Genomic DNA, 25,188 nt, shown 5'->3' with positions numbered 1-25,188 from the left:
TTTATACATATAAGAATATTATAATATCGATGCCAGGTTATAATTACATTCTAATTATATAAAAAAAATTAAATTTTATAGGCTAAAGAACCCTAAAAAAAATTTTTTATTAAATAAAAAATAATTTCTTATTTAACTTATTCTTTTTTTAAATCAATTGATCTACGCATTTGTTTTAATATAAATTCTTAATGGATTTATTGATTATTTAATTTATGTGAAACAAATTTATTCAAAAAAAATTGGAAAATTAAACCCGATACTTTTATAGAACATAAGATAACTTTTCAACTTATATCATTTTTCTGTAAAGGTTTTAAATCTCTGGTACCTCGCGAGGGAATCAGTTGGGAATCAGCTCGAGCCTTTTCAGCTAGTGTGATAAATATCATTCTTCCTGGCAAAAAGATGATTCCGCCTATATTATTGATTCACATTCTCTATCCATTTTAAGTGTTTTTTAAATATATTATTTTTAATAATTCTATCTTAATTTTTTTTTCTTAAATTTTCAATTTTTACCTGTCTAAGAATTTACTGCCATCGGGCAGCGACGGGTTATATGAAATATTATAAAATAATTAACCAAATTTCATCTAGAACCTAAAATATTAAACAATATTTTGTTCTTAAATTAAAATTTTCATCATACTCGTTTTTCTTATCTTATTTTTTGTTATGGTTACAAAGAAAATAAAATTTGTATCATCTAGTTAAATGTTCGATGGTTATCACTTTTTAAGCATTTTAAAAAAAAATGACACTCAATTCTAAATCTATAGATCAAAAACGACCAAATCATTTACGAATAAAATTCGCAGAATAAAAATATGCTAATTTCTTAACAATCTTAAATAGTGTTGTTAGATGGGCTCGGTTTGAGTCGATTTTTAAAACACGGCTAATTCGATATTTTATCCAGTATAATATGACGTAAGTCTGAACATTCTTCTCATAGATGGCACAAAGGTTCGGACATCTATTAGCGAAATCTAGAGAATATTGAGTTAGCCGTTTTTAAACAGCATTAATCTTAACCCTTCCATATACTCTCACTCAACTGTGTTTAAAATTAAAATTATTCACTAAATCTTATAACTCAACCATTTCTTAAATGCAAAAAAAAATTAATCTATAAATAATACTATTATTGTTTCAGTTTTCAAGGTAAAAATATATTATTTTTATACCTTTATTTATTATAATTTATTTCCAATTTTTTGCATAAAAAAATACATTTTTATTATTTTAATTTAAAAGAGTAGGAATAAAATTAAGTGTATTTCATTACATTTCAATAATATAAGTTTCGTTTTTTTTTAAACTTTTTGATGGAATTTTTTTTAAAAAAATAAGGTTTTTTCCTCTATTTTGCTTTTGTAAAAGGAGAGGAATCATTAATTTTCAATGCGAATATTTGCCATTTCTCCGCTTAAAATTCTGTCATTTTTTAAAAAAAAATTTTATATAGAATTTACTGTAAAATATAATTGATTTGGGCACTTCTAGACCTAGGGTGTCAAAATCTTTGCTCAAACTAAATGGATGCCCATTTAACTTAGATTGATAATGAATCAATTAAACGGATTATGCTTGAGATTAGAAATATTATTTAAAATCAACCCTCACAATAGCTCAAATTAGACAAGTTATGTATATTTTTTTTAAACAACTTTTTTGTTATTTTGAATTTCGCAAAAAAAAGAGAAAGTTTATCATTTTTATGAATTTTTATGAATTGATTTCAAAAGTATTTTTTTTTCTTTACCTTGACAAACTATTTACATTTCAAAGATATTCATTATTAATTAATTCGTAATTAATAATAATTTATAACCTTTTCTTTTTTAATATTATTGTTATTTTTTTTTGCATTCCCGTTTCATCAGTCCTCAATTATAAGTTTTAGTTAGATAATAGTTCCGTATATGTGATCCTTTGGCTCTCTCTTGAAATGGATAGACGTGCATATCCTGAATACATTATCCTACTATTCCTTTCGAGTTTATGTCATAGGCCTAACTAGTGTTGTTAAAAGGCTTATTTTGAGCCGATTTTCTAAAACGGCTAACTCAATGTTTTAGCCAGAAAAATTAGGCCTAAGCCTCGAGATTTCGTTAATATATGTCTAGACCTTTGTTCCTTCTATGAGCAAAATCTTCAGGCTTGCGTAATATTTTTCTGGATGGAATATTGAGTTAGCCGTTTTTAAAAATCGGCTCAAAACGAGCCGTTTAACAACACTAGGCCTAACCAAAGGTGGGAAATTCTCACTTCATCGGAAATTTGCCCTTTATCGAAAATATCATTTTAAGATATTGAAAATTCTCTTACCCCCCTCACAGTGTGCAATATATCACAGAGACCTGCTGAGGTACCATTTGCATAGCCCGGCCCCGGTTTTTTTAAAATATATTACATTTCTTTCTAATTTTTAAAGCTAATAAGCGATTAAAAATCTAGGGCCGGGCCTGCAGGTCTCTGATATATCACTATAAACAATCATCTGAAGAGATAAATAAGCTAAAGTTAATAATTTTTTTAAAATAAGGACCATAATTCAATATTCCTCGAAAAAAATTATTTTGGACATTAACATGTCCAAACATAAGGGTATCCAGGGTTTTGCTAAGGTACGGGGGGGGGGCTCTTAGTGGGGTTTTCCTCCATAAATTTTATTGGGGGTCTTTAGACCCACTTATTTTAAACTTTTGGTTATATTAAATTTTAACAAAAATATTTCTACAATAAGTGTACTTAAAGACCTCCAATAAAATTTATGTTCAAGACTCTGGATACTCCTATGTCATATGTGTATATTCCCTTTTTTAAAATATTCTATGAATGGCTTTCTTAGACAGGATATCGAATTGAACCCCTGAATTGAAGCGTTATTAATTTGCCAACCGTAACAATAGTTTTGTATTTTAATTCTGTTATTAAAACATTTTCATCAGAACATTATTGACCAATTTAAAAAAATATATATATTATATTTTAATTAATAATTTTAAAAAATCCATAACTTATAGTAACCGTAACGATTTCCCTAGCCGAAATGAATCGATATAAATTTGTTAAAAAATAACCAAAATGGAAATGAAAACCGTTTTAAAATAAACCTAAACCGATATGAAACTGAAGCGTTATACCTATCAGTTCGTCCCCGCTTATTTAGAGATATGCATTTTATTATATTTTTTCTCAAATTCGACTTGCTCATTCACAATGGTTAAAGAAAAACCAAACCCTGTCATGCTCACGGCAGTTTAATTTTTCCAAAAAAAAATCATGCCCACACACGAAATACCATATTTTACTCAGGTAATTTATTGTTAACGTTTAAAATATCTCAATTGCTTTTATTCTTATCAGAAAATAATAATGATCAAAATCAATGAAATGGATTATCTCCACCCCCCCCCCCTATTCCCTCCATTCATAATGGGTAAGGGTATAAAGTAGAAATTAACAGATTATTTGTTTAAAAAACTCACATATATCTGTTTAAAAAAATAGGAGAAGATTATTAAATTTATATTTAAATAAAAAAAATGTGACAGTCAAATATATCGAGAACTGTGTGGGATTAGAAAATATTCATTATTATATCGATTGACCTAATTTAATGTGAGAATTTCTCTTCTTTTCCCCCTCGTATTATTCGTCATGGTGATTTTTTTAAAAAAATTATTTGTAAAACATAGGAAAGATTTAAATTGCGAAGGTTGAAAGCCTATTTTTTTGAAGGTAAATTATGTATATTCATGATTAAAAATAAATTTCAAAATTTGGAAATACCTTTGAATAAAAATAATTAATAAATAGGAATCGGAGAAAACATATTGACCTCTACAAAGTTTTTGTGACAATATTAATGACTTAAAGATTTTATATCTAGGACCACGAAGAGAAGGTAGGAGGCATTGGAGGCGGGGTCAGGATTTTCGCTAGGGGGGGGGCAATATTTGGTGGGATTTTATTGGAGATCTTTAGGTGCACTTGTGGCTAGGCTAGTAGGCCTTCATACATAGGATGTTTACTTTTTTTTTTTAATTTTGCATTTCACTTTTTATATTATTATTTTATTCTGAAAATTTTGAATTTATTAGTAATTTTTCCAATTATTATAAATTGATTATTTTTTTAAAGTTATTGATTAAAGTGATACATTGTATTATCTTTTTGGGAAAGAGGAGTGCCAAATTTTTGTAAGGGAAAACGTCTCCACGCTTTCCCCCCCCCTCCCCACCACGATATGCCTATAGAGGGAGAAGGTAGGGAAGGTTTGACTTATTATGATTCATTTAAATCATTAATAATTATAAAATTTTTTAAAAAAAGAAAATAATCTTAAATGTTATTTTCACATAAAGATTGATAACCAGAATAATAATTATTTTAAATCCATTTAGCGTTAGTCACATCTTAACACTGAATAGCAAACTTTTAAAATAGTGGCGACTCGAACAAATTAATAAATTATATTGATTTTTTTTTGATTTAATATTCAATTATATATGTTGTTCTTAAATGAATGATTAATTTAAGATGCTGTTATATTATCTAATTGAGGTGTAATATATATTTTTTTTATGATTCGGTTTGGCATATAAACCAGATATCATACTCCCGATATATATATATATATATATCGATTTTACCTTTACAGTAATTATAAATCATTCACAAGTTAATATTTATTAAATTTAATATTTATTTCACCAAGATTATCGCTAATTAATGTTATTAATTAAATTAATAAAAAATTTAATGTTTTAAGCAGAGTGTCGAAAAGTTAGATATAACGGTTTAATTTCATTCCGGATAGTTCAAAATTTATAAAGCTGTTATTTAAATATTTATTATGCAATCTAAATCCATTTATAATATTATCCCGATTCGTATATATCGTTTATCAGGAGTTTACGAATACTTGTATATGAGATAATAGATTTTTTGTACCTTTGTAACTGTCATTTTTATGAAGATAATAAAAATAAAAAATAAATTATAAGAAAACACGTCTAATTTTCTTATTATATAAAACAATGCATAAGATTAATAAGAAATAACAAATTAAATATTATAACAATATTTTAAATTTTTATACTTCATTATTTTAAATTTTAAATAAATATAATTAAGAAACCGTTATGAACCAGGTTAAAAGTAGTTATAACGGTTCGGTTCTCATTTTTCAAAAATCTTATAACGATTCAGTTTGGAAAATCATGTTTATTTCGATCGCAGTTCGGTTCGACAGCTTGACTCTAAGTAATTTTTGAATTAGAAACTAATAATGATAAAACTTCGTATTATTTGAAAAAAGCCTATATTCTTTAAATCACTCTATCTCTATCTTATATATAATGATTGCTAATTCTGGTACATAAAATTAAAGTCTATTATCTGCATATTTAAAAGCTATCTCAAAATTTTGCCCTCTCTCTCTGCTAGGTTTCATTATGGTTAAATGTATGATCACCGTCTGGCTAACTAAGAAGAGTATTAGAATATTCTACTATATGTGATATGCACCATAAAAACTATTCTGTAGGAATCCTCATCTGCCTATGATATAAAAAAAGACGAGGAGAGAAGGGTCTAACTACAGAATGGTCTAACTACAGAACCTAAAAACTAGGGATATGCATTGTTAAATAACCTTCCACTTTTTCGAGAATAAGGTGAGGCAACTACGATGTATGGGTGCTAACGTGAAATTATAGGGAAAATGGAAAGATCAAAGTGGTGGAAGCACTGAACAAAGGAGAATGATTACAGACTGAAGGATACCAGAACAAAATAAAAAATGAATGATAGACGAAACTAGCACAAAATACAAGTTTTTCTGAAGAGATATAATGACAACTCTTTGAGCAATGAAAACCCTCAGGTTGATATTTTGATTGTAGGCAGACAAATATTGACATAAAGCTATTGGGCAAGTTGATTTGTTGATGAATTAATATTATGTACGATTTTGGACAAAGTAACACGGGTTGGCAGAATGATGAAGAGGAAGGTATATTATAGGATCGTTGGAATCAGCATCCATCAACCGGAATGGCATGTCTAAAGAAACATGTTGATGAAAATAAAAATATCAAAGAGTTTATGAAGGCTTTTAATTTTGTCACGATTCAAAAGTAATTCTGAGGAAGAAAGGATCTTAGGTTTTGGTGATGGAAGTCATGTAAAGAGTAGGGTGGATTATTTTTGCATGCTATGTGATAGATGTGACAAACATGAGGGTAATTTAGGAATATATGTGTTTCTTTCAACATCGTTATCTTGGTCAGAAGTTTTAGAAAAAATAAGAGGAAGTATGTTTTAAGGCTCAAGGTTTGGAATTAAATATGAAGTAGCTAATTAATGACTACCCACCCTTCACCGCTTTCCACGGATCGTTAGAGACCAGAAAAATTAACAAATTAGAAAATAAGTTAAAGTATTTTAAATAATAAAAATAATAGTGATCTGCTAAATATTATATTAAAATAGATTTCATGTGATTTTTTTTATTGACGTAAAAACGTATCTTGGCCATAATTTTGGAAATGACTGGAAGAAAAAAAATCTTCCAAATTATTTTATACATTATATGTAAAGGATTATAATATAGTCTTAAAGACTTATTTTAAAGAATAAACGCCTTCTTATGCATTTTTAATTAAAAAAAATGATGCATGAAAAATTTGAGGTGGTCTCTTTATATTGAGACCAGAGTGTATATTAGTTGTTAAACAAAAAATTTGGTATTTAATGATACAATATTTCAAAGATTAATTCAAATTATATTACCCACAAACAGCGAGATTTTAAAAATCTACAAAAAACCCGATGCACATCTGAATACCTCTACATAATAAGAGACCCCCCAAAATAAATTTTCTCGGCCCAAGCCCGACAATTTTTGTAGATCTTGATCTGGTGTGGCGACCCTAATTTCTAAAAAAAAAGTTGTAGGGAAAAAGTTTAAACCCGAAATTTTAATTTTATTTTTATGTTATGCTTTAATTAAATATTCAGAAATAACTTATAATTTAATGGTTAGCTATAAAACATAACTAGACCCAAAAATTCAGGAGACCGTTGCTTGGAGCAAACCTTAAAAATGTCTAAAATAAATTTTAAGAAATTTTTATCAAAAAATACTCCCAAATAAAATTTGAAGACGAATTTTTATTGATAATAAATTAACCCATATGGGTTAGGGAACGAAATAAAATTTAAGAAATTTACATCAAATTCAACGCACATAATTTCAAGAAAGGATGAAAGTCCAATACATTATATAAATTTTTTTATTATTTTATAATATAAACCAAAATTTGTAAATATTTTATGATTGCAGTGTATGAACGATCGAGCGTTTTACCGCTAAATTTCATGAGCTTTCATATTTTTTATATAAATATTGAAACTCAATTACCATTCCTTTTTCAAAATTTTGTTTTATTCCAAGAAAACAATTTTGTTGATTGATTTAAATTAAAACTCGGCTTACAAAATTATTTTTGAATATTTATTGCAATTTTAGCATTTTTTTTAGTATAAGATAGTTTCTAAAATCATAAAAATAAAAATGAGCATTTATATTTATTATACAATAATAAAAAAAATTTTAAATAATTTTGTATTTAGAGGGGCAATTTCTGCCTCTCATATACCAATACTATTTAGTACAAAACATGAATGAATAGTAAATATTTCCAACCTATTAATTTTTTAAAAAGTTTTAAATTCGTTCTACAATTAGAAAACTTTATCAAGCAAATAGGGAAGAATAGACTGGAAATATAACATGTATACTTTTGGGACGATGTGCGGGGTATATATTTTATTGAGCAGGTTACCGTTGTTCTTGCTGATGGGGTTGCCATGCAGAACTTTAACCCCTCCTTCATAGTTAACGCGAAATTCAAAATACTCTGTATTTTTGTTTACTTTCTGCGAATTCGTGCTAATTTTGAAAGGGCTAATACTTATGTTTAATATGAAAATATTTTAATTCTTTACCAACTTTTTAAGCAAACTACATATTATATTCGACATTTTATATAAAAAAACAATGTTCATTTATTCATCACAATATAATACAAAGATAAAAAATTTTTATATAACAAAATGGCGTATAATAACATTTTATCAATTTTAATAATTAATCGGAGGCGAATAAAATAACCCACAAAACGCCTCCTGCAAAGCTCTGTGACACGCGTATTTTTCCGAATAACCACCGCTTTTGTCTAAATTTGTAGCGGCTCGAACGTTGTGCAAAAATCTTGTAGATTACATATTAAAAATAAAATTTATAATGATTTCCAAAAAAAACCAAATTTTGAGAAATATAAATAATAGCTTTAAACCCTGGACTAAAAAAAATAGAGGTTCTGAATACTTTTTGGTGATTTTGATGATAATATCTCAACTCAAAGAATGTTCAAAATTTTATTTTATTGGATGAAATATACTATAAACTAAACAAGTATTCGAAGTAAGGAGGATATGGGTTAGGGTGAAGATATATTAAAAATAAATAAACAGTCAAATCTCACAGGTCATATTAATATAAAATAGACAATTAGAAATTTATATAAATCAGAAGTTGCAACAGCAATTTCCTTGACTTGAAACCATAATCGGTTTTGATTTCAGTTTGAGAAGAAACAGAATATTTGATCAGATTTCACCTAAAATTCTGAATCTTTTATAAATAAATCCTTACGCGCATAAAATATTTTTTTACGATAAAATCACATTTTATTTTTTTTTTTAAAAAAAGCATTTTTACGAATATTTATGTGAATAACATAATAATAATCAGGGTTGGCATGTCGGTCAATTGACAGGTCAAATTCGGTCAAATGACTGGTCAAATTCGGTCAAATGACTGATCAATTGACCGGTCAAATTCGGTCAAATGACTGGTCAATTGACCGGAGGAGTATTTGACTGGTCAAATACTCTAAAATATTAATGGCGAATAAATATTTTGATATAATTAACTAGTATGCATTAAAAGCATGTTTATCAATCTTATTATTTTTTTATTAAAATATAAATATGTAATTTTTCTAAATATAGTAATATTTTTAGTTATTTTTTTGCCTAATCATTGCCGTTTCTCGCCTTCTTTATTTTTTTCAATTCATTTTTCTTAAAAAAAATAAAAATACCCGATTTATTATAATCATAATATAATTTTTTCATTCTTATTTTTTAATAAATTTAAATTTTATTTAATATTTAGCCGAGTATAAATTATATTAATTCTCATTTGTTTTACTTACACTTGCTATATTTGGTTTTTAAAATTAATTTTCATTTTAATTGTTCTGGTCAGATTTACGGAATATTATTCAATTCTGGTAAAAAGTTTATTATATTATATTTATAATATTAAGAAATTATTTAATTGGTCGATAATTATAAAATAGTTAAGATTGATTAACTTTACAATAATCAAAATCATTTTTTTGTTAAATTTTAATATATTAGGGATTATGGTCAAACCAAAGCATCATGTTTGGAAACATTTTCAAGAAGTACGCGATGGTAAATCAGTTAAAGCGGTGTGCAAGTTTTGCAAGATGTCCTATATCACCCACGTTGATAGAATGGTCAAACATTTATTAAGCAGCTGTACTATGTGCCCTGTTATAATTAAGGAAAAATTTTATTCAAATTCCAAAATATCAACCTCTACAAAAAATATCACAAATGTAATTTGTAATACTTCTAAGTCTAACTCTAATGAAGAATTGGGTGAAATTAGTGAGAATGATTATCAAATGAACAATATTTTGTCTTGTGACTCAGGAGAATTTGATACCCTTATTTCTAATCAATCTACAAGCAAGGCGATTAAATATAAATCTCAATCTTGTATAACCGGTTTCATAGATAGAATTAATCCCAAAGAAAAAAATGAGCTGGATCAATTGTTTGCAAAGGCTGTATATGCGAGCAATTTACCTTTCCACATCACTGAAAATCCCTACATCCAAGAATTTTTTAAAAAAATACGTCCTATTTACACATTACCCAGGAGAAGGCAGCTGGCTGGATATCTTCTAGACAAAGCGTCAGGTGATATGGAGGTGAGAGTTGCAGATATAATAGATAAAGCTCCTTACTTATCAATTGTATCAGATGGCTGGAGCAACATTAGAAACGAGAGTATTATTAATTTTATGGTGATGACGCCTGTTCCAGTGTTCTACAAATTTCTAAATACTGAGGAAAATCGCCATATGGCAGATTATATTGCCCAGGAATTTAAAAATGTAATTCATGAATTGAATCCGGTAAAAGTATATTCTTTAGTTACTGATAATGCCGCTAACATGAAAGCAGCCTGGAGAATTCTAAAATCTGAATCTATTTATAATCATATACAATGTTATGGTTGTGCAGCGCATACATTGCAGTTATTCTTTCACGATTTTGAACGATTGGACGCCTTCAGTGACCATATTTCAATAATTAAAAAAATTGTTAAATTTTTCAAGAATAAACACATACCAGCTGCAGTATTTTCCCGTAATAATCTTCATGGCATACCATCTACATTAAGTACAATTAGCCAAACAAGATGGGCATCGTCAATAAAATGTATGGAGCAAATTCAAATATGCAAGAAAGCTCTAAAAGCATCAGTTGTTGAAGAAGCTGTTTGTGATAATTGTCCCATAGAAATTACCAATAATATATTAAACGAAGAATTTTGGACGAAAAATTTAAAATTTTTAGCTATACTCCAACCTTTAGCTACCTCATTGTTGAAAGTGCAAGGGGATAAATGTACTTTGGCCCAAGTAAAAAACGAGATGCTTAATTTGGAAAAACACATAATACAATCATGCCATGATTCTATATTTTCTCCATCTCAAGAAAAAAAAATTAAGGTTATGTTTGAAAAGAGAAAAACTGATATAAATACATGTGCTCACAATGCTGCTTATTTATTGGACCCCCAATATCAAGGGGAGCATCTTACTAATACTGAATTTGATGAAGCATGTAATATAATAAAGAATTGGGTATTTTACAAGGTGGTGATAATCAAAATATTTTGAGTAATATAGTAAATTTCAGAAGCAAAAGCGGTATATTTAATAGCCATAATATGTGGAAAGTTGTAACTTCCATAAGAAACAATCAAATTTCGGCCTCAAGTTGGTGGAATGCATTTTGCCCACCTTGCCCATTAAGAGAAGTCGCTAATATTTTACTAACATTTCCTAGTTCGACTTCTTCTTCTGAAAGAAATTGGTCGGTTTGGGGCAATATTCACACGAAAAACAGAAATAGATTAAAGGCTTCTACAGCAAGAAAATTAGTAAGAGTGTATCATAATTTAAGATTGATTAAAAATATTAAAGAAAATAATGATATTGAATATGAATCGGAACAAGACTCTGCCACGGAGGGTGAAACATTGACTATAGAATGAATTAAAAAATATTATGATATTTATTATTATACATAGATTTATTATAATATTATATAAATGCAAAATAAAGTTAATATTGGTGTAAAAAACATTTATTTGAATTTGACCATATTTGACCGGTCAAATATCGGTCAATTGACCGAATTGTATTTGACCGGTCAAATGCACAACCCTGATAATAATATCATGAAAAATCACCCCAAAGCTTTCAAATTATCTATATCCGGAACGTCTGAGCCGTAGTTGTATTCCTGAAAGGGCTTGTATTCGTAAGGAATCAGCAAGGCGTCATCATCCTCTTCTTCCATAAACTTGACCCCGCTGTAATTGACCTTATTAGATGAAACGAGAAAAAAGAGTAATTCTTTAGAATATATAATATAATGAGTCTCCAAGCCATAATCTGACAATTCATATTGTTTTTTTGAAATGCTGTTCTATATCGAACTTCTCCTAAAGAATAGCCCATAGATACTAAATCTCAGGGTTGTGCATTTGACCGGTCAAATATGGTCAAATTCAAATAAATGTTTTTTACACCAATATTAACTTTATTTTGCATTTATATAATATTATAATAAATCTATGTATAATAATAAATATCATAATATTTTTTAATTCATTCTATAGTCAATGTTTCACCCTCCGTGGCAGAGTCTTGTTCCGATTCATATTCAATATCATTATTTTCTTTAATATTTTTAATCAATCTTAAATTATGATACACTCTTACTAATTTTCTTGCTGTAGAAGCCTTTAATCTATTTCTGTTTTTCGTGTGAATATTGCCCCAAACCGACCAATTTCTTTCAGAAGAAGAAGTCGAACTAGGAAATGTTAGTAAAATATTAGCGACTTCTCTTAATGGGCAAGGTGGGCAAAATGCATTCCACCAACTTGAGGCCGAAATTTGATTGTTTCTTATGGAAGTTACAACTTTCCACATATTATGGCTATTAAATATACCGCTTTTGCTTCTGAAATTTACTATATTACTCAAAATATTTTGATTATCACCACCTTGTAAAATACCCAATTCTTTATTATATTACATGCTTCATCAAATTCAGTATTAGTAAGATGCTCCCCTTGATATTGGGGGTCCAATAAATAAGCAGCATTGTGAGCACATGTATTTATATCAGTTTTTCTCTTTTCAAACATAACCTTAATTTTTTTTTCTTGAGATGGAGAAAATATAGAATCATGGCATGATTGTATTATGTGTTTTTCCAAATTAAGCATCTCGTTTTTTACTTGGGCCAAAGTACATTTATCCCCTTGCACTTTCAACAATGAGGTAGCTAAAGGTTGGAGTATAGCTAAAAATTTTAAATTTTTCGTCCAAAATTCTTCGTTTAATATATTATTGGTAATTTCTATGGGACAATTATCACAAACAGCTTCTTCAACAACTGATGCTTTTAGAGCTTTCTTGCATATTTGAATTTGCTCCATACATTTTATTGACGATGCCCATCTTGTTTGGCTAATTGTACTTAATGTAGATGGTATGCCATGAAGATTATTACGGGAAAATACTGCAGCTGGTATGTGTTTATTCTTGAAAAATTTAACAATTTTTTTAATTATTGAAATATGGTCACTGAAGGCGTCCAATCGTTCAAAATCGTGAAAGAATAACTGCAATGTATGCGCTGCACAACCATAACATTGTATATGATTATAAATAGATTCAGATTTTAGAATTCTCCAGGCTGCTTTCATGTTAGCGGCATTATCAGTAACTAAAGAATATACTTTTACCGGATTCAATTCATGAATTACATTTTTAAATTCCTGGGCAATATAATCTGCCGTATGGCGATTTTCCTCAGTATTTAGAAATTTGTAGAACACTGGAACAGGCGTCATCACCATAAAATTAATAATACTCTCGTTTCTAATGTTGCTCCAGCCATCTGATACAATTGATAAGTAAGGAGCTTTATCTATTATATCTGCAACTCTCACCTCCATATCACCTGACGCTTTGTCTAGAAGATATCCAGCCAGCTGCCTTCTCCTGGGTAATGTGTAAATAGGACGTATTTTTTTAAAAAATTCTTGGATGTAGGGATTTTCAGTGATGTGGAAAGGTAAATTGCTCGCATATACAGCCTTTGCAAACAATTGATCCAGCTCATTTTTTTCTTTGGGATTAATTCTATCTATGAAACCGGTTATACAAGATTGAGATTTATATTTAATCGCCTTGCTTGTAGATTGATTAGAAATAAGGGTATCAAATTCTCCTGAGTCACAAGACAAAATATTGTTCATTTGATAATCATTCTCACTAATTTCACCCAATTCTTCATTAGAGTTAGACTTAGAAGTATTACAAATTACATTTGTGATATTTTTTGTAGAGGTTGATATTTTGGAATTTGAATAAAATTTTTCCTTAATTATAACAGGGCACATAGTACAGCTGCTTAATAAATGTTTGACCATTCTATCAACGTGGGTGATATAGGACATCTTGCAAAACTTGCACACCGCTTTAACTGATTTACCATCGCGTACTTCTTGAAAATGTTTCCAAACATGATGCTTTGGTTTGACCATAATCCCTAATATATTAAAATTTAACAAAAAATGATTTTGATTATTGTAAAGTTAATCAATCTTAACTATTTTATAATTATCGACCAATTAAATAATTTCTTAATATTATAAATATAATATAATAAACTTTTTACCAGAATTGAATAATATTCCGTAAATCTGACCAGAACAATTAAAATGAAAATTAATTTTAAAAACCAAATATAGCAAGTGTAAGTAAAACAAATGAGAATTAATATAATTTATACTCGGCTAAATATTAAATAAAATTTAAATTTATTAAAAAATAAGAATGAAAAAATTATATTATGATTATAATAAATCGGGTATTTTTATTTTTTTTAAGAAAAATGAATTGAAAAAAATAAAGAAGGCGAGAAACGGCAATGATTAGGCAAAAAAATAACTAAAAATATTACTATATTTAGAAAAATTACATATTTATATTTTAATAAAAAAATAATAAGATTGATAAACATGCTTTTAATGCATACTAGTTAATTATATCAAAATATTTATTCGCCATTAATATTTTAGAGTATTTGACCAGTCAAATACTCCTCCGGTCAATTGACCGACATGCCAACCCTGCTAAATCTATTAATTAATTTTTAATTAAATATTATTAACCTTACTTGAAGAATTTGCCAGTTTAAAAAAAAATGTATTCGAGCATAATGGGCATATATACGTATTCGTCATCGACCATTGAAGGAAAGGAGTGCAGCAATGACGAAGTTTTGTTGCCTGTCCGGTGGCTAGCCAAAATCATGTCCTTGAGTTCCTTTCCGCCTTCGATGTGAACATCCATGGTGACTCCTTCATCCACATTATTTCCTAGATTCCGGAACCTCATCTCGTGTGTTTTAACGATTATATCGGCTGGTAAATCGCTATTAGCCAGCTCGTATAACAATTTTTCGTTGTATTCTGCAGTCCTATTTTTGGGCTTGGGGTCCTTAAGGCTGCGATTATCGCTGCTATCCGATATAATAAGGTGAGAGGAGTTGGATTTAGTTAAGTCTCCGCCCATTGGGTTATTAATGGCAGCGGCGTTGATCAAGGAATATTGAGATTTTTCTTCTTCGATCAGTTCACGCAAGAATTCTTGGTCTTGGCTCTTATAAATTATTATTCATTACACAGATTAGAAAAAATAAATAACAGATTTTCGATATTCATAAATTTCCATGCTATTCTAGATATTGGTTAATGTGAGTCGAATCGTATTCAAAGCCGGTAGAAATGGATATAAGGAAAAATACTACATCATTGTCGATGATACATATTTTTTTTAAAATGGTTCCCCCTATTTGGAATTCTCAGACAGACTTAGCAGACAATGGAGTATCACCTCCAAACCAATCTAATAGTCAAAGAACTATTAAAACTTAAAAAGTAAATATTTCATGACTCGGGAATTAAAAGAACCAGAAGATAATACGGTTGAAGTTCTAGTAGCCTTCAGATAAGCAAACATCGTTCGACAGGAATGTGCCAGCTAAACTATTACTTGGTAGAATTCTTAAAAGATGTCTAGCATTATCTCCAACTCCAATAACTTAGGTAAATAAAAAGGACACATCAAAATGGGGTGTATCACTCCTCGCAAAATTTGATGTATAGACAATATCACCCCTTTTAAATTGGATCCTAATGTTGCGGTAAATATTAAAACATACAATTGTTAAAACAGTGACCCATGATTCTCATCCAAAAAATATTAAAATCTAATGCCATACAACCAGGCTTGCTAAATCTATATTTTGAAAATGCAGGTGAACCAATAGCAATTATAAATATACTTTAAATAGGGCGTATTTGCCATTCTCTTTTTATTGAAAGTTGTTATTTTAGGGGAGACCGGGGTAAAAAGATTGATATTTTGCATTTTGGCCAAAAAATTTTAAACATAAACAAAACAGAAATTATAGATTTATATATAGCCAAATCCTTCATCTACAAAATAAAAAAAAGTATAGCTCCCTACCTATAATACTTTAGGAGCTATTATTAATTATGTGAAGTGTTCTATTTTCGCCATATTACCCCATACTCAGGGTAAAGTAGCTAAGCATCAGGGTAAAGTAGTTAAAATAAAATAGAACCTAACTATACTATTTAATTGAACAAAATATTCATCACTTTTAAATATAAACTATTCAATACAATACCGGAATGTAAAAAATTATATTTTTTTAGCAAAATATCTCAAACAAGGAAATTTTTTAAAAAAGATGACCTAGGTAAGAAATTAGATATAAAAATATATCTTCACAATAAATTTGAAGTCTTTATTCTCATGGGTTAAAAAGTTATTCACGTTAACATTGTTACCCCGACAATCGTCTTCCCTATTATATATAAAAAAGTATTATTTTATTCTTTAGAGTGTTTCCAAATTAAGGTGTTTTTGGGGTTTATTATAATATATTACAAATTATAGATATAGGGCAAATTTGAGAAACGTTTTTTTGTAATATAAAAACACGTAAAATTGTTTAATATTGTTTTTTTTTCATATTATAATTATTATTTTCAAAAAATATTGTACTTCAATTTAAACAATGCTGCAACCTGTTTTGTTTAAACACAACCGCTTAATTTGGAAGCACTACTAATTATTTTATTTTTTTTAAATGTTTGATTAAAACATATTAATCATTATAATTTAATGACCAATTCTAAAATTTCGTCATTTGGAGGATTGATTTACTTTTATTTTACTAAAGCAAACTAGACATATTAATTTCATTCTTTATTAATTTACAAAATAAAAAAATTAAATAAATCCTGTTTCTAAAAAATTTTATTAATAAAATGTGAAAATTTTGCAAAAAATTTGTTATAAAAAGTTCTTTGCAGAATGAGGGCAAAATTGGTGGAGTTTTTTGTTGATGGGGGTAAGAGCTGGCCTTCCCAGAACTTTTTGGTTCATAATGAACAGACATTTGTGAAGTGAAATGATAACATTATATTCATACATGGTAGAGTTGAGATAACATATTATGAAAACATGATGAACAATTTCAAAAAAAAAGAGAAGTGGACAATCAAAAGTTTATACCACACATGGTATCATTTCTAGTTACACAAGAAGGAATTATCTTTTTAATAAAATTATGATTCCACATTACGAAAATCTAAATGAATTCCAAATCAACCATACAACTAATTTGAAGAATTGTAATTTCTGACTCCTTAAAAAAAAGGAAATGTAGTAATATTATAATTATTGAACATAAAATTTTATAATAAAATTGTTACATCAAACATGAATTATATTCTTATTAGCATAATCTAATAAATGAATTTACTATTTAATTTTGTATATTCTCAAAGAATCGTTATACTTTTTACTAATATTTCACAAAGGAATGAGTTTTTGTGGAAAAATGAAAATCCCAAGTAAGGTAAATGTGTCTATGCCTTTACATTTAATTTTATTCATTCTTAGTTTAGAGATTACTGTTTATCATGTATATATTTCTTCAAAATGTTAAATGTTTATTTAAAAAAATAATGAAATTCAAGTAAATAAATACAATTATTTCATTTAATGGTATTACCAATTTCCCTTTATTCTTTAGAATTGATTCTTTATTTTCTTTTTTATACTGCTCTATTTTCTTTTTAGCTGTTTCAATTAATAAATCTGTAGTTCTTTGATGGGAATCGAGAAGTTCAAATACAATATCTTCAACAAATTCTAAATAATTATTAAATTCCTTTAAACTATTGAAATCTTCTTCTGTTTTATTGAAAACTTCTTTTGATAATCTTTTTCTTATTTCTACCTCTCTTTCCACTGACGAATCCTGAAATACTTGTAAATGATATTGGGATCTTTTTAAAGTTATGTGACATTCTGGGCAATGACCTGATGCCCTTGTTCCAAAAATCAAATCTACACATGACTCACATCTATTAAAAATAAATAAAAGAATATAAAGTTTTACTAACAATGTGTGTCCACATGTGTTTACTAAAAGTTTTAATGATGGATTTCTATAACGCGATGTTTTGCATCTTGGACACGAGATGTCAAAATCCATCTGTTGATAAATATATAAATATACAAAATAGATGGCGGTTAATAGATAAATTTAAATAACAATTTATTATATGAAGTTAAGGTCTATTGTAATAAATTTATGACTAACTTAATGATAATATAATTATTTATATTTGCTATTTAGATATTATATTTATAACTTTGTAAGGATGTATAAATATAACCAATAATTATTAAAATCAAGAGTTATTAAATTGCAAAATTAAATCATATATAATAAATTAATGCATATGATATATTATATTATATTTAAATAATGCGTTTAAATAATTTATCATAAATAAACTATAAAAACTTTTTTTAAATTGTTTGAAAAAAATTAATTACTATCATTAAATATAATTTAATACCATTTAAAAATGATATCTATATATATTTTAAAAAATATATTTAATTCGTATTATACAAGAAATAATTATTTAAAGGTAGATTTTTCCCATATGACTAGCAAATATCTATCCTTTCTCTATCTGTATAACATTTGAATAACCTAATGTTTAGTTGCTCAGAGGTATTTTTCAATATAGATCATGGTTATTTGGAAGGAATTCTACGAGGAATGGAAAGTGGAATATTGAAAAATACTGATTATATGAATATAGTTCAGTGTGAAAATCTTGATGGTTTAATAACATATTAAATTTAACTCCTTTAAAAAAAATTTAGATATGAGGGTTCATTTACAAACATCAGATTATGGCAACTTTTTGGCTAATGAACCAAGTCCTCTTGCAGTTTCAACAATTGATGAAAAATTAAAGGAAAAATTAGTATTAGAATTTCAATATTTGAGGAATCAAGCTCTAGAGCCATTATCAACATTTTTAGATTACATCACGTTTTTCAGTTTTATTTAGATTATTCTAAAAATAAATTCTAGATATTCATATATGATTGATAACATTATTTTATTAATAACCGGAACCTTGCATCAACGACCAATATCAGAGCTTATATCAAAATGTCATCCTCTTGGAAATTTTGAACAAATGGAAGCCATTCATATAGCCAGTACCCCGGCTGAGTTATACAATGCAGTTCTTGTTGATACTCCTCTTGGTTTATAATTTAAAAATTTTTTTTGAATAATTACATTTTTAATATATGGCAGCTCCTTATTTTGCTGATTGTATTTCTGAACAAGACTTAGATGAAATGAATATTGAAATTATTAGAAACACTTTATACAAAGTATATAAGTGTACTTTAATGGTTATATAATTAAATTACAGGCCTATATTGAAGATTTTTACAAATACTGTCAGAAGCTAGGTGGAACCACAGCTGAAGTTATGACAGAAATATTAGCAGTATATTAAAATAATAATCAAATATTCTCTATTTATAGTTTATCAAATTTTAAAATTTTCTAATAATATACATAGCTAGAAATTTTTATGTGGGGTAGGGGAGTAGGTAATTATACTCAACAGGAATACAGAGTAGAGGTTAACTGAACCTTTGAATGGATTTAAAACCTTCTTATTTTAAATGTTTTTTTACAAAGATACACTGATATTAGTTTTTTTGCTGATTAAATTAGAATTACTAAATATTTTATTTAAATTAAATAACTCCCTTTAAACTATTAATATATATCCTAGACCTTCAGGCCAAGGCCCTATCAAGGTATGCAGCCTAGGCCTAAAATTTTATTAAAGAATAAATTCAGGAGGGACAATTTTAAAGAGATAAATTTAAATTATAGCAATTAATTAGTTGTATATAATGGTATATTTAATGCCATGTACTCCTTATACTTTTGAAATATAGGTAAAATTATTGATTTACGAAAACAATTATGATGTATTATTTTCCCATGTTTGTAAATATAGCTTAATATTATATATTATATTTTATGGATGATTTTAAAATAGGCAAAAGATTTTTCATGAGCACTGTGGAGATAGGCTAAAACTCTTTGCATGAATAGTTATAATTTTGATTAACCAAGTTCAGCTTCCAATGATGATAAATATAGTCTATTACGTTCATTTCTCCAAGCAGTAGTCATTAGACTCAATATTCTCTCTGATGATACATTTGAATGCTGTATAGAAAATATAAAATTGCATATTTTCTATATCATAGGTGAGTTTTTATTAGAAAGGATTGTTTTTCGATAATTTATCTTAATAATATGATTATAAATGTGAATATTCTTCTAAATAGAATATCTATCTATATTTGGTATTTTATAATTAATAATATTTTTTTGAAATTGTTCAAATGCTGGACATTTTTCTAATGTCATAGGGCTAAGATATTTCCCTATGTTATCTATAATATCATACCGTTTTTCTATATATTCTATAATATTTTTTATAAACATCTTTGATTCATTTTTGAAATTTAAAGTTTTTACTTCGTCATTATAAGGAAATACTCTCATAAAAATTTTGTTGAATTTGAATTATTTATTTTTTGAATAAGAACGTATATATATATATATTGCTAAAACATTAGTTATACTAAAAACGCGCCCAAGGGTAGATGAGGGTAGGTATTATACTATAAACAACTCTTTTAACGTGGGGAATTTATTAAAAACATTTATTGTTTTGTTATTTGCTTCAAAAAATTGAGATAAGTTATACTCCTCCAATCCATTCTCTACTTTCTCGACAAAAAAAGGATATCTCGAAATTAACAGTTCTTGCATTATCATTTCTAGGGTTTTCAAAGCATTTTTTTCAATAACGCTAAGTTTATTTTTAATAGGTTCGTTTTGTGGAAGTTTTATCCATGGCTATTGAAGCTTGAATACTGAATGTATAATTGCAGAAAGAACATATTGATTTTCATATATATATGTTCAAATCTTTAAAAACAAAAAATATATGTAATTAAATAGGTTTAATTCCTTTTATTAATCCCATTAAAACTGTGTCTATTAATGGTTGACCATATTTGAGGCCACTAATTTTTTTTAATTTTAAAATAATTGTTGGGGTCAAATATCCCAAATGCAATTTTTCTTCAAATTTAATGGTTTTACTTGGTTATATTATATAAAAATAATAATTAATATTACAATCAAATGTCGTTTTAAATTAGAACTTGAAGATTTTGACACTGATATAATACTTTTTGGGCACATTTTACACTTGGTAAGCATTGAATTTCCTTCAATATAGGATATTACTGTAAAACATTTATCATATTTGGCCATGGTTAATTCATCTGATTTTGGTTTTTCAGAATCAGATGATGAGGATTAAATAATAATATCCATGCTTATGCTAATCTATTAAATTAAAATACAAACAATAATATTCAAATTAATAAACTATAATAATGGCGTGTTAAAAAAGATTGAAATAAATATAAATAATACTTTTTTTTAAAAAATTCGGATTAATATTAAATTTTTTAAATAAGTAAAAATCAAAAGTATTTTTAAAATTGAACGAACCTTAAATTGGAAGCGTTCGTCATAAAGTTAACGTTCAAAGTTCTTCAAAAATAAAAGGAACGTCGTTATCATTTTTTTCAAATGAACGCGTACTTTTACAACACTAAGTTATTTACATAATAAGTAATAAAAAAACTATGAAATTTGAAATAAATATTTAAATTAATATTTAAAATTAATATATCGAAGATTTCTTTTTAGAAATACCAAAATTTTCAATTTATCAGAGGCCAGTCTGCGGCGATGGGGACTATCAATTTCACTAAAAACAGATTCTGAAAAGATTATCAAACACTTTTATAAACAGAATGCGCAAAAAAAATAACAATATGGCAGAATGCTTATTAATTAATTATTATTATTTAAAAAAAACATAAAAATGAATTTCGATTTTATTTATAAAAATAAATGGTTTTTTAGATATAACGTTTTTTAAAAATTTTATAATATTTTATTTTTGTTAAAAACGCCATTTTTTATCGTATCGGATCTGAAAATTTTATAATATTTGCCGATAACCGATATTAAATGAGGGAAATATCGGCCCGATCTGATCTGATAAAAATATCGGTACATCCCTACTATTCATGCAAAGAGTATTCAGCCTATCTCCACAGTGCCGATAGAAAATATTTATTGCCTCTTTTAAAATCATCCATAAATATAATAATTAATATGCTATATTTATAAACTTGGGAAAATAAAACATCATAATTGTTATTAGTAAATCATTGGCCATGCAGAAGCGGACCGAAAGCCCACAAATTGGAGAGTATGGAGACAAAGCCTCCTTAAATTATTATAAAAGAAAAACTAAATTTTCAAGTGAAAAATATCTGGCAACCCTGCACCCGGTTACAGATTTTTTAAAATTTTTATTTCAAACCCGGGCAAAAAAAAAATTTCCCCGAACCGGATTTTATTTTCGATAGCCCAGAATTATTATAATTTCGTTATTTTAATAATTTTGCAAATGATTTAAAGTATAATTGCTAATAAAACGCTCTTCACATGTTCCAACTTTAATTACATTATGACATGTTCTGTCAGATTTGACAAGTTATAAATAAAAATGATTAAGTTTTGATCAAAAACTTTTTAATATATCATAACCCTAACCCATACTCTCCCTTTAATTAATCCTCCCAAATCTTTCTAACCTTTAATCCTATTCTACTTCCAGATATTTATTTAATTTTAAATATGTTTCATTCAATTAAGAAAATATCCTTCAGTTGAACATTCCTTAAATTGATCTTTTATCGATTAATTGACATAACTTTAATAAAAAAAATAAGTCAGCCCCTCGACTTGGATTTTTTAAGCCCTACTCGGATATTTAAAATCATACTATTTTTGGGCAGGCCTCTGACTTAGGCCAATATTACTCAAACTCTTAAATCTTGGTAGGGGGGGGGGGGGGTAGGCTATATAGTGTACTATTTCCTCTAATTTGGTTTTATATTATAAATCTTTCATCATAATATAATGTTGACAGGCGTCGCAAAGAGTACGAATGGGTCATACTATTTCAAATTTCGACGAATCTTCGGGTGCTTAAACATTTGAGTTGAGGGATATTATATATGAAGGGGCGGTGCTTGGTTCATAATTGTTCATTTCCTTCTATATATTTTAATCGAATTTTTGCGCTCAAAGTTCGAAGCCGACCGAAGGGCTTTCATAATCACTATTAATTCTTTTGGAACGGAATTGACTAAAGATGACCGCATCAAGCTTTACCCCCGTTGCGGTAATCTCAATCCCGATGGGTTAAGTTTGTTGGGTAAGGCGGACGAATACGAACAAGTCCAGGCGGTGGCCGAATATTATGGGGTAATATATATTTATTGATTATACTAATAGCTAAATGGGCCATCACGATACTCAGGGTATCGGTAGGCCGATAAACCAGTAAATACTTGGTATTAACAAGAAATCAAATATCAGTTCGAAAAACATTTGTGCTAAATAGTTGTGTGAATAATTATTTTTCATTATTGTTAACCACATTGTAGACAAAGGGAGAAGCTGGAAATCTCCTTAGCAATGTAGGTATTAAACAAATAAAAATGGCGTCCCCCACACTCCTATGACTTCTTTCCCCTAATAATGAATTAAAGAACATTTTTTTAGATTAATAAATTCATAATTTTTATAAATAATTATATAATTTAAATTTTTCAGGATTTTTAAAAAAAAAAACTTATTTATATAAAAGGTTTTGGCTTCTAGGAGAAATGTGGATTTTTTTAAAAAATTAAATTCCATAATATATTTTTATATTTCATAACAGGCTTACAAGCCGTTGTTCGATGGAACAGGTTCCAATCCGGGCGATAAAACTTTGGAGGATAAATTCTTCGAGCACGAGGTTAATCATTATTTAAAGATTGAAATGAGATTTGTTATTTATTTTTTTCCCATTTGATAATTTTGTTTTTATATGAATTTTATCTGTTATATATGATATTTGATGATTGACAAGTTGTTCATTATAATAAAGCATTCGAGTTGCATAATATTGGCGACGTACTGCTTAAATAGGCACGCTTTTAGAATAAATGACACGCGAATTATAAATGGTAAGAAGCGTTTGTAAATCTATTTATTTTGAGCCGTCTCCATAACGGTTAACTCCAGTTGCGCCGAAAAAATTGTTCAGCCTCAAGAGAAAAAAAAATTAATTCTCGTCTTATCACCTCTTTTTGACAGCACGTCAAGATTTAATCTAACGCCCTAAAATTTTCGTAATTTTGAGGAAAAATAATTTTTATAAAACATATTTTTTGCAGAATTTTCAGTAAAAAAAAATTTCGATATTTATCACACGATTTTTTTAGGTACACATGAATATCCTTTCTTTCATGAAGCAATTTCATTTCGGCATTTTTTATGCCTACGTCAAATTGAGGGAACAAGAAACCCGAAATATTGTATGGATCGCAGAATGCATTGCCCAAAAGAATAGGACCAAAATAGATGCCTACATTCCGATCAGATAAATAAAATCTATCAATTTTAAAATAATTTTTAATGTTTATCGGGATAGCTTTCTTTGTTTTATTTAACAATCGCGTTATAATATAATTATGGTAATATAATTATGTTGTATGATACATTTACATTTTTATGATCTTATTTAACTTCGAATTTTTTTAAAAAATATTTATTCAAAATTACTTACAAACTATCCAATATTTATATTACTTCCCTAAATTATTTTACATGTTTTTATTTATAATCTCACAAAGCGCCATTCCGAAATTCAACTAATTTATATTCTTTAAACCCGAGTTTAAAAGATTCTTACGTTATTTATATGTATGAAAATAATTACATCATGTTGACTACAGTTTTTTTTTGTTTAAAAAATATATGTATATATTATGAAAGAGATTCTTATAAATAAATGTATTTGTCAATAAAGTTACCCTAATCAATATATTTCTCGCAAATTAGAAGAGATCGGAATTATATATCTTGAAAGCAGTCTACGTATTTATTTATTTTTAAGTTGTAAAATGATTAGAAGGAGAAAAGTAATCAATCAGAAAAAAAAATCATTTGTTTCAATATATAAGATGTATTTAAAAAGTTTATTATACAATATAGAGTATAACCAATTATAAAGGAATATTTATAACAATGCCTAATATATAC

General features: G+C 27.4%; 2 protein-coding genes across 4 annotated transcripts; one reads left to right on the top strand and one right to left on the bottom strand.

Annotated features, from left to right (window-relative positions):
• Positions 1-8,065: 8,065 nt before the first annotated feature.
• On the bottom strand, positions 8,066-18,111 carry LOC135923369 (CDK-activating kinase assembly factor MAT1-like). Of its 3 annotated transcripts, XM_065458067.1 has the most exons (5): positions 17,999-18,111; positions 17,605-17,959; positions 14,727-15,155; positions 11,663-11,796; positions 8,066-8,290 (listed from the first exon to the last, which is right to left on the bottom strand). In XM_065458067.1, exons 1-5 carry the CDS (start codon positions 18,088-18,090, stop codon positions 8,161-8,163), a joined length of 1,140 nt encoding a protein of 379 aa, XP_065314139.1. In that variant the 5' UTR covers positions 18,091-18,111; the 3' UTR covers positions 8,066-8,160. The 3 variants fall into 3 exon arrangements, with proteins under 3 accessions (XP_065314139.1, XP_065314140.1, XP_065314141.1); XM_065458068.1 differs by lacking the exon at positions 11,663-11,796; XM_065458069.1 differs by lacking the exon at positions 11,663-11,796 and having other exon boundaries at positions 8,156-8,290; positions 14,671-15,155.
• Positions 18,112-18,564: 453 nt separating this feature from the next.
• On the top strand, positions 18,565-24,867 carry LOC135923165 (V-type proton ATPase subunit d-like). Its single transcript, XM_065457763.1, has 8 exons — positions 18,565-18,733; positions 18,777-18,948; positions 18,991-19,169; positions 19,222-19,301; positions 19,343-19,420; positions 23,185-23,361; positions 23,822-23,899; positions 24,369-24,867. Exons 1-8 carry the CDS (start codon positions 18,604-18,606, stop codon positions 24,528-24,530), a joined length of 1,056 nt encoding a protein of 351 aa, XP_065313835.1. The 5' UTR covers positions 18,565-18,603; the 3' UTR covers positions 24,531-24,867.
• Positions 24,868-25,188: the final 321 nt, after the last annotated feature.

This window comes from Gordionus sp. m RMFG-2023, chromosome 2 (genome assembly GCF_954871325.1).
Source record: "Gordionus sp. m RMFG-2023 chromosome 2, tfGorSpeb1-WG-v2, whole genome shotgun sequence".
NCBI lineage: Eukaryota > Metazoa > Nematomorpha > Gordioida > Chordodea > Parachordodidae > Gordionus > Gordionus sp. m RMFG-2023.
This window is presented reverse-complemented; position numbering and strand designations above follow the sequence as displayed.

Bases quoted from the DNA above. Each gene is read 5' to 3' on its own strand.
- LOC135923369 (XM_065458067.1), bottom strand. From the start codon at position 18,090: ATGGATTTTGACATCTCGTGTCCAAGATGCAAAACATCGCGTTATAGA. The intron at 17,960-17,998 runs GTTAGTAAAACT...TATTTTTAATAG, and splicing joins AACACATGTGGACACACATT to ATGTGAGTCATGTGTAGATT. The intron at 15,156-17,604 runs GTAATACCATTA...ATAATTTATAAG, and splicing joins TAAAGAATAAAGGGAAATTG to AGCCAAGACCAAGAATTCTT.
- LOC135923165 (XM_065457763.1), top strand. From the start codon at position 18,604: ATGTTTAGTTGCTCAGAGGTATTTTTCAATATAGATCATGGTTATTTG. The intron at 19,170-19,221 runs GTTTATAATTTA...AATATATGGCAG, and splicing joins TCTTGTTGATACTCCTCTTG to CTCCTTATTTTGCTGATTGT. The intron at 19,302-19,342 runs GTATATAAGTGT...ATTAAATTACAG, and splicing joins TTAGAAACACTTTATACAAA to GCCTATATTGAAGATTTTTA.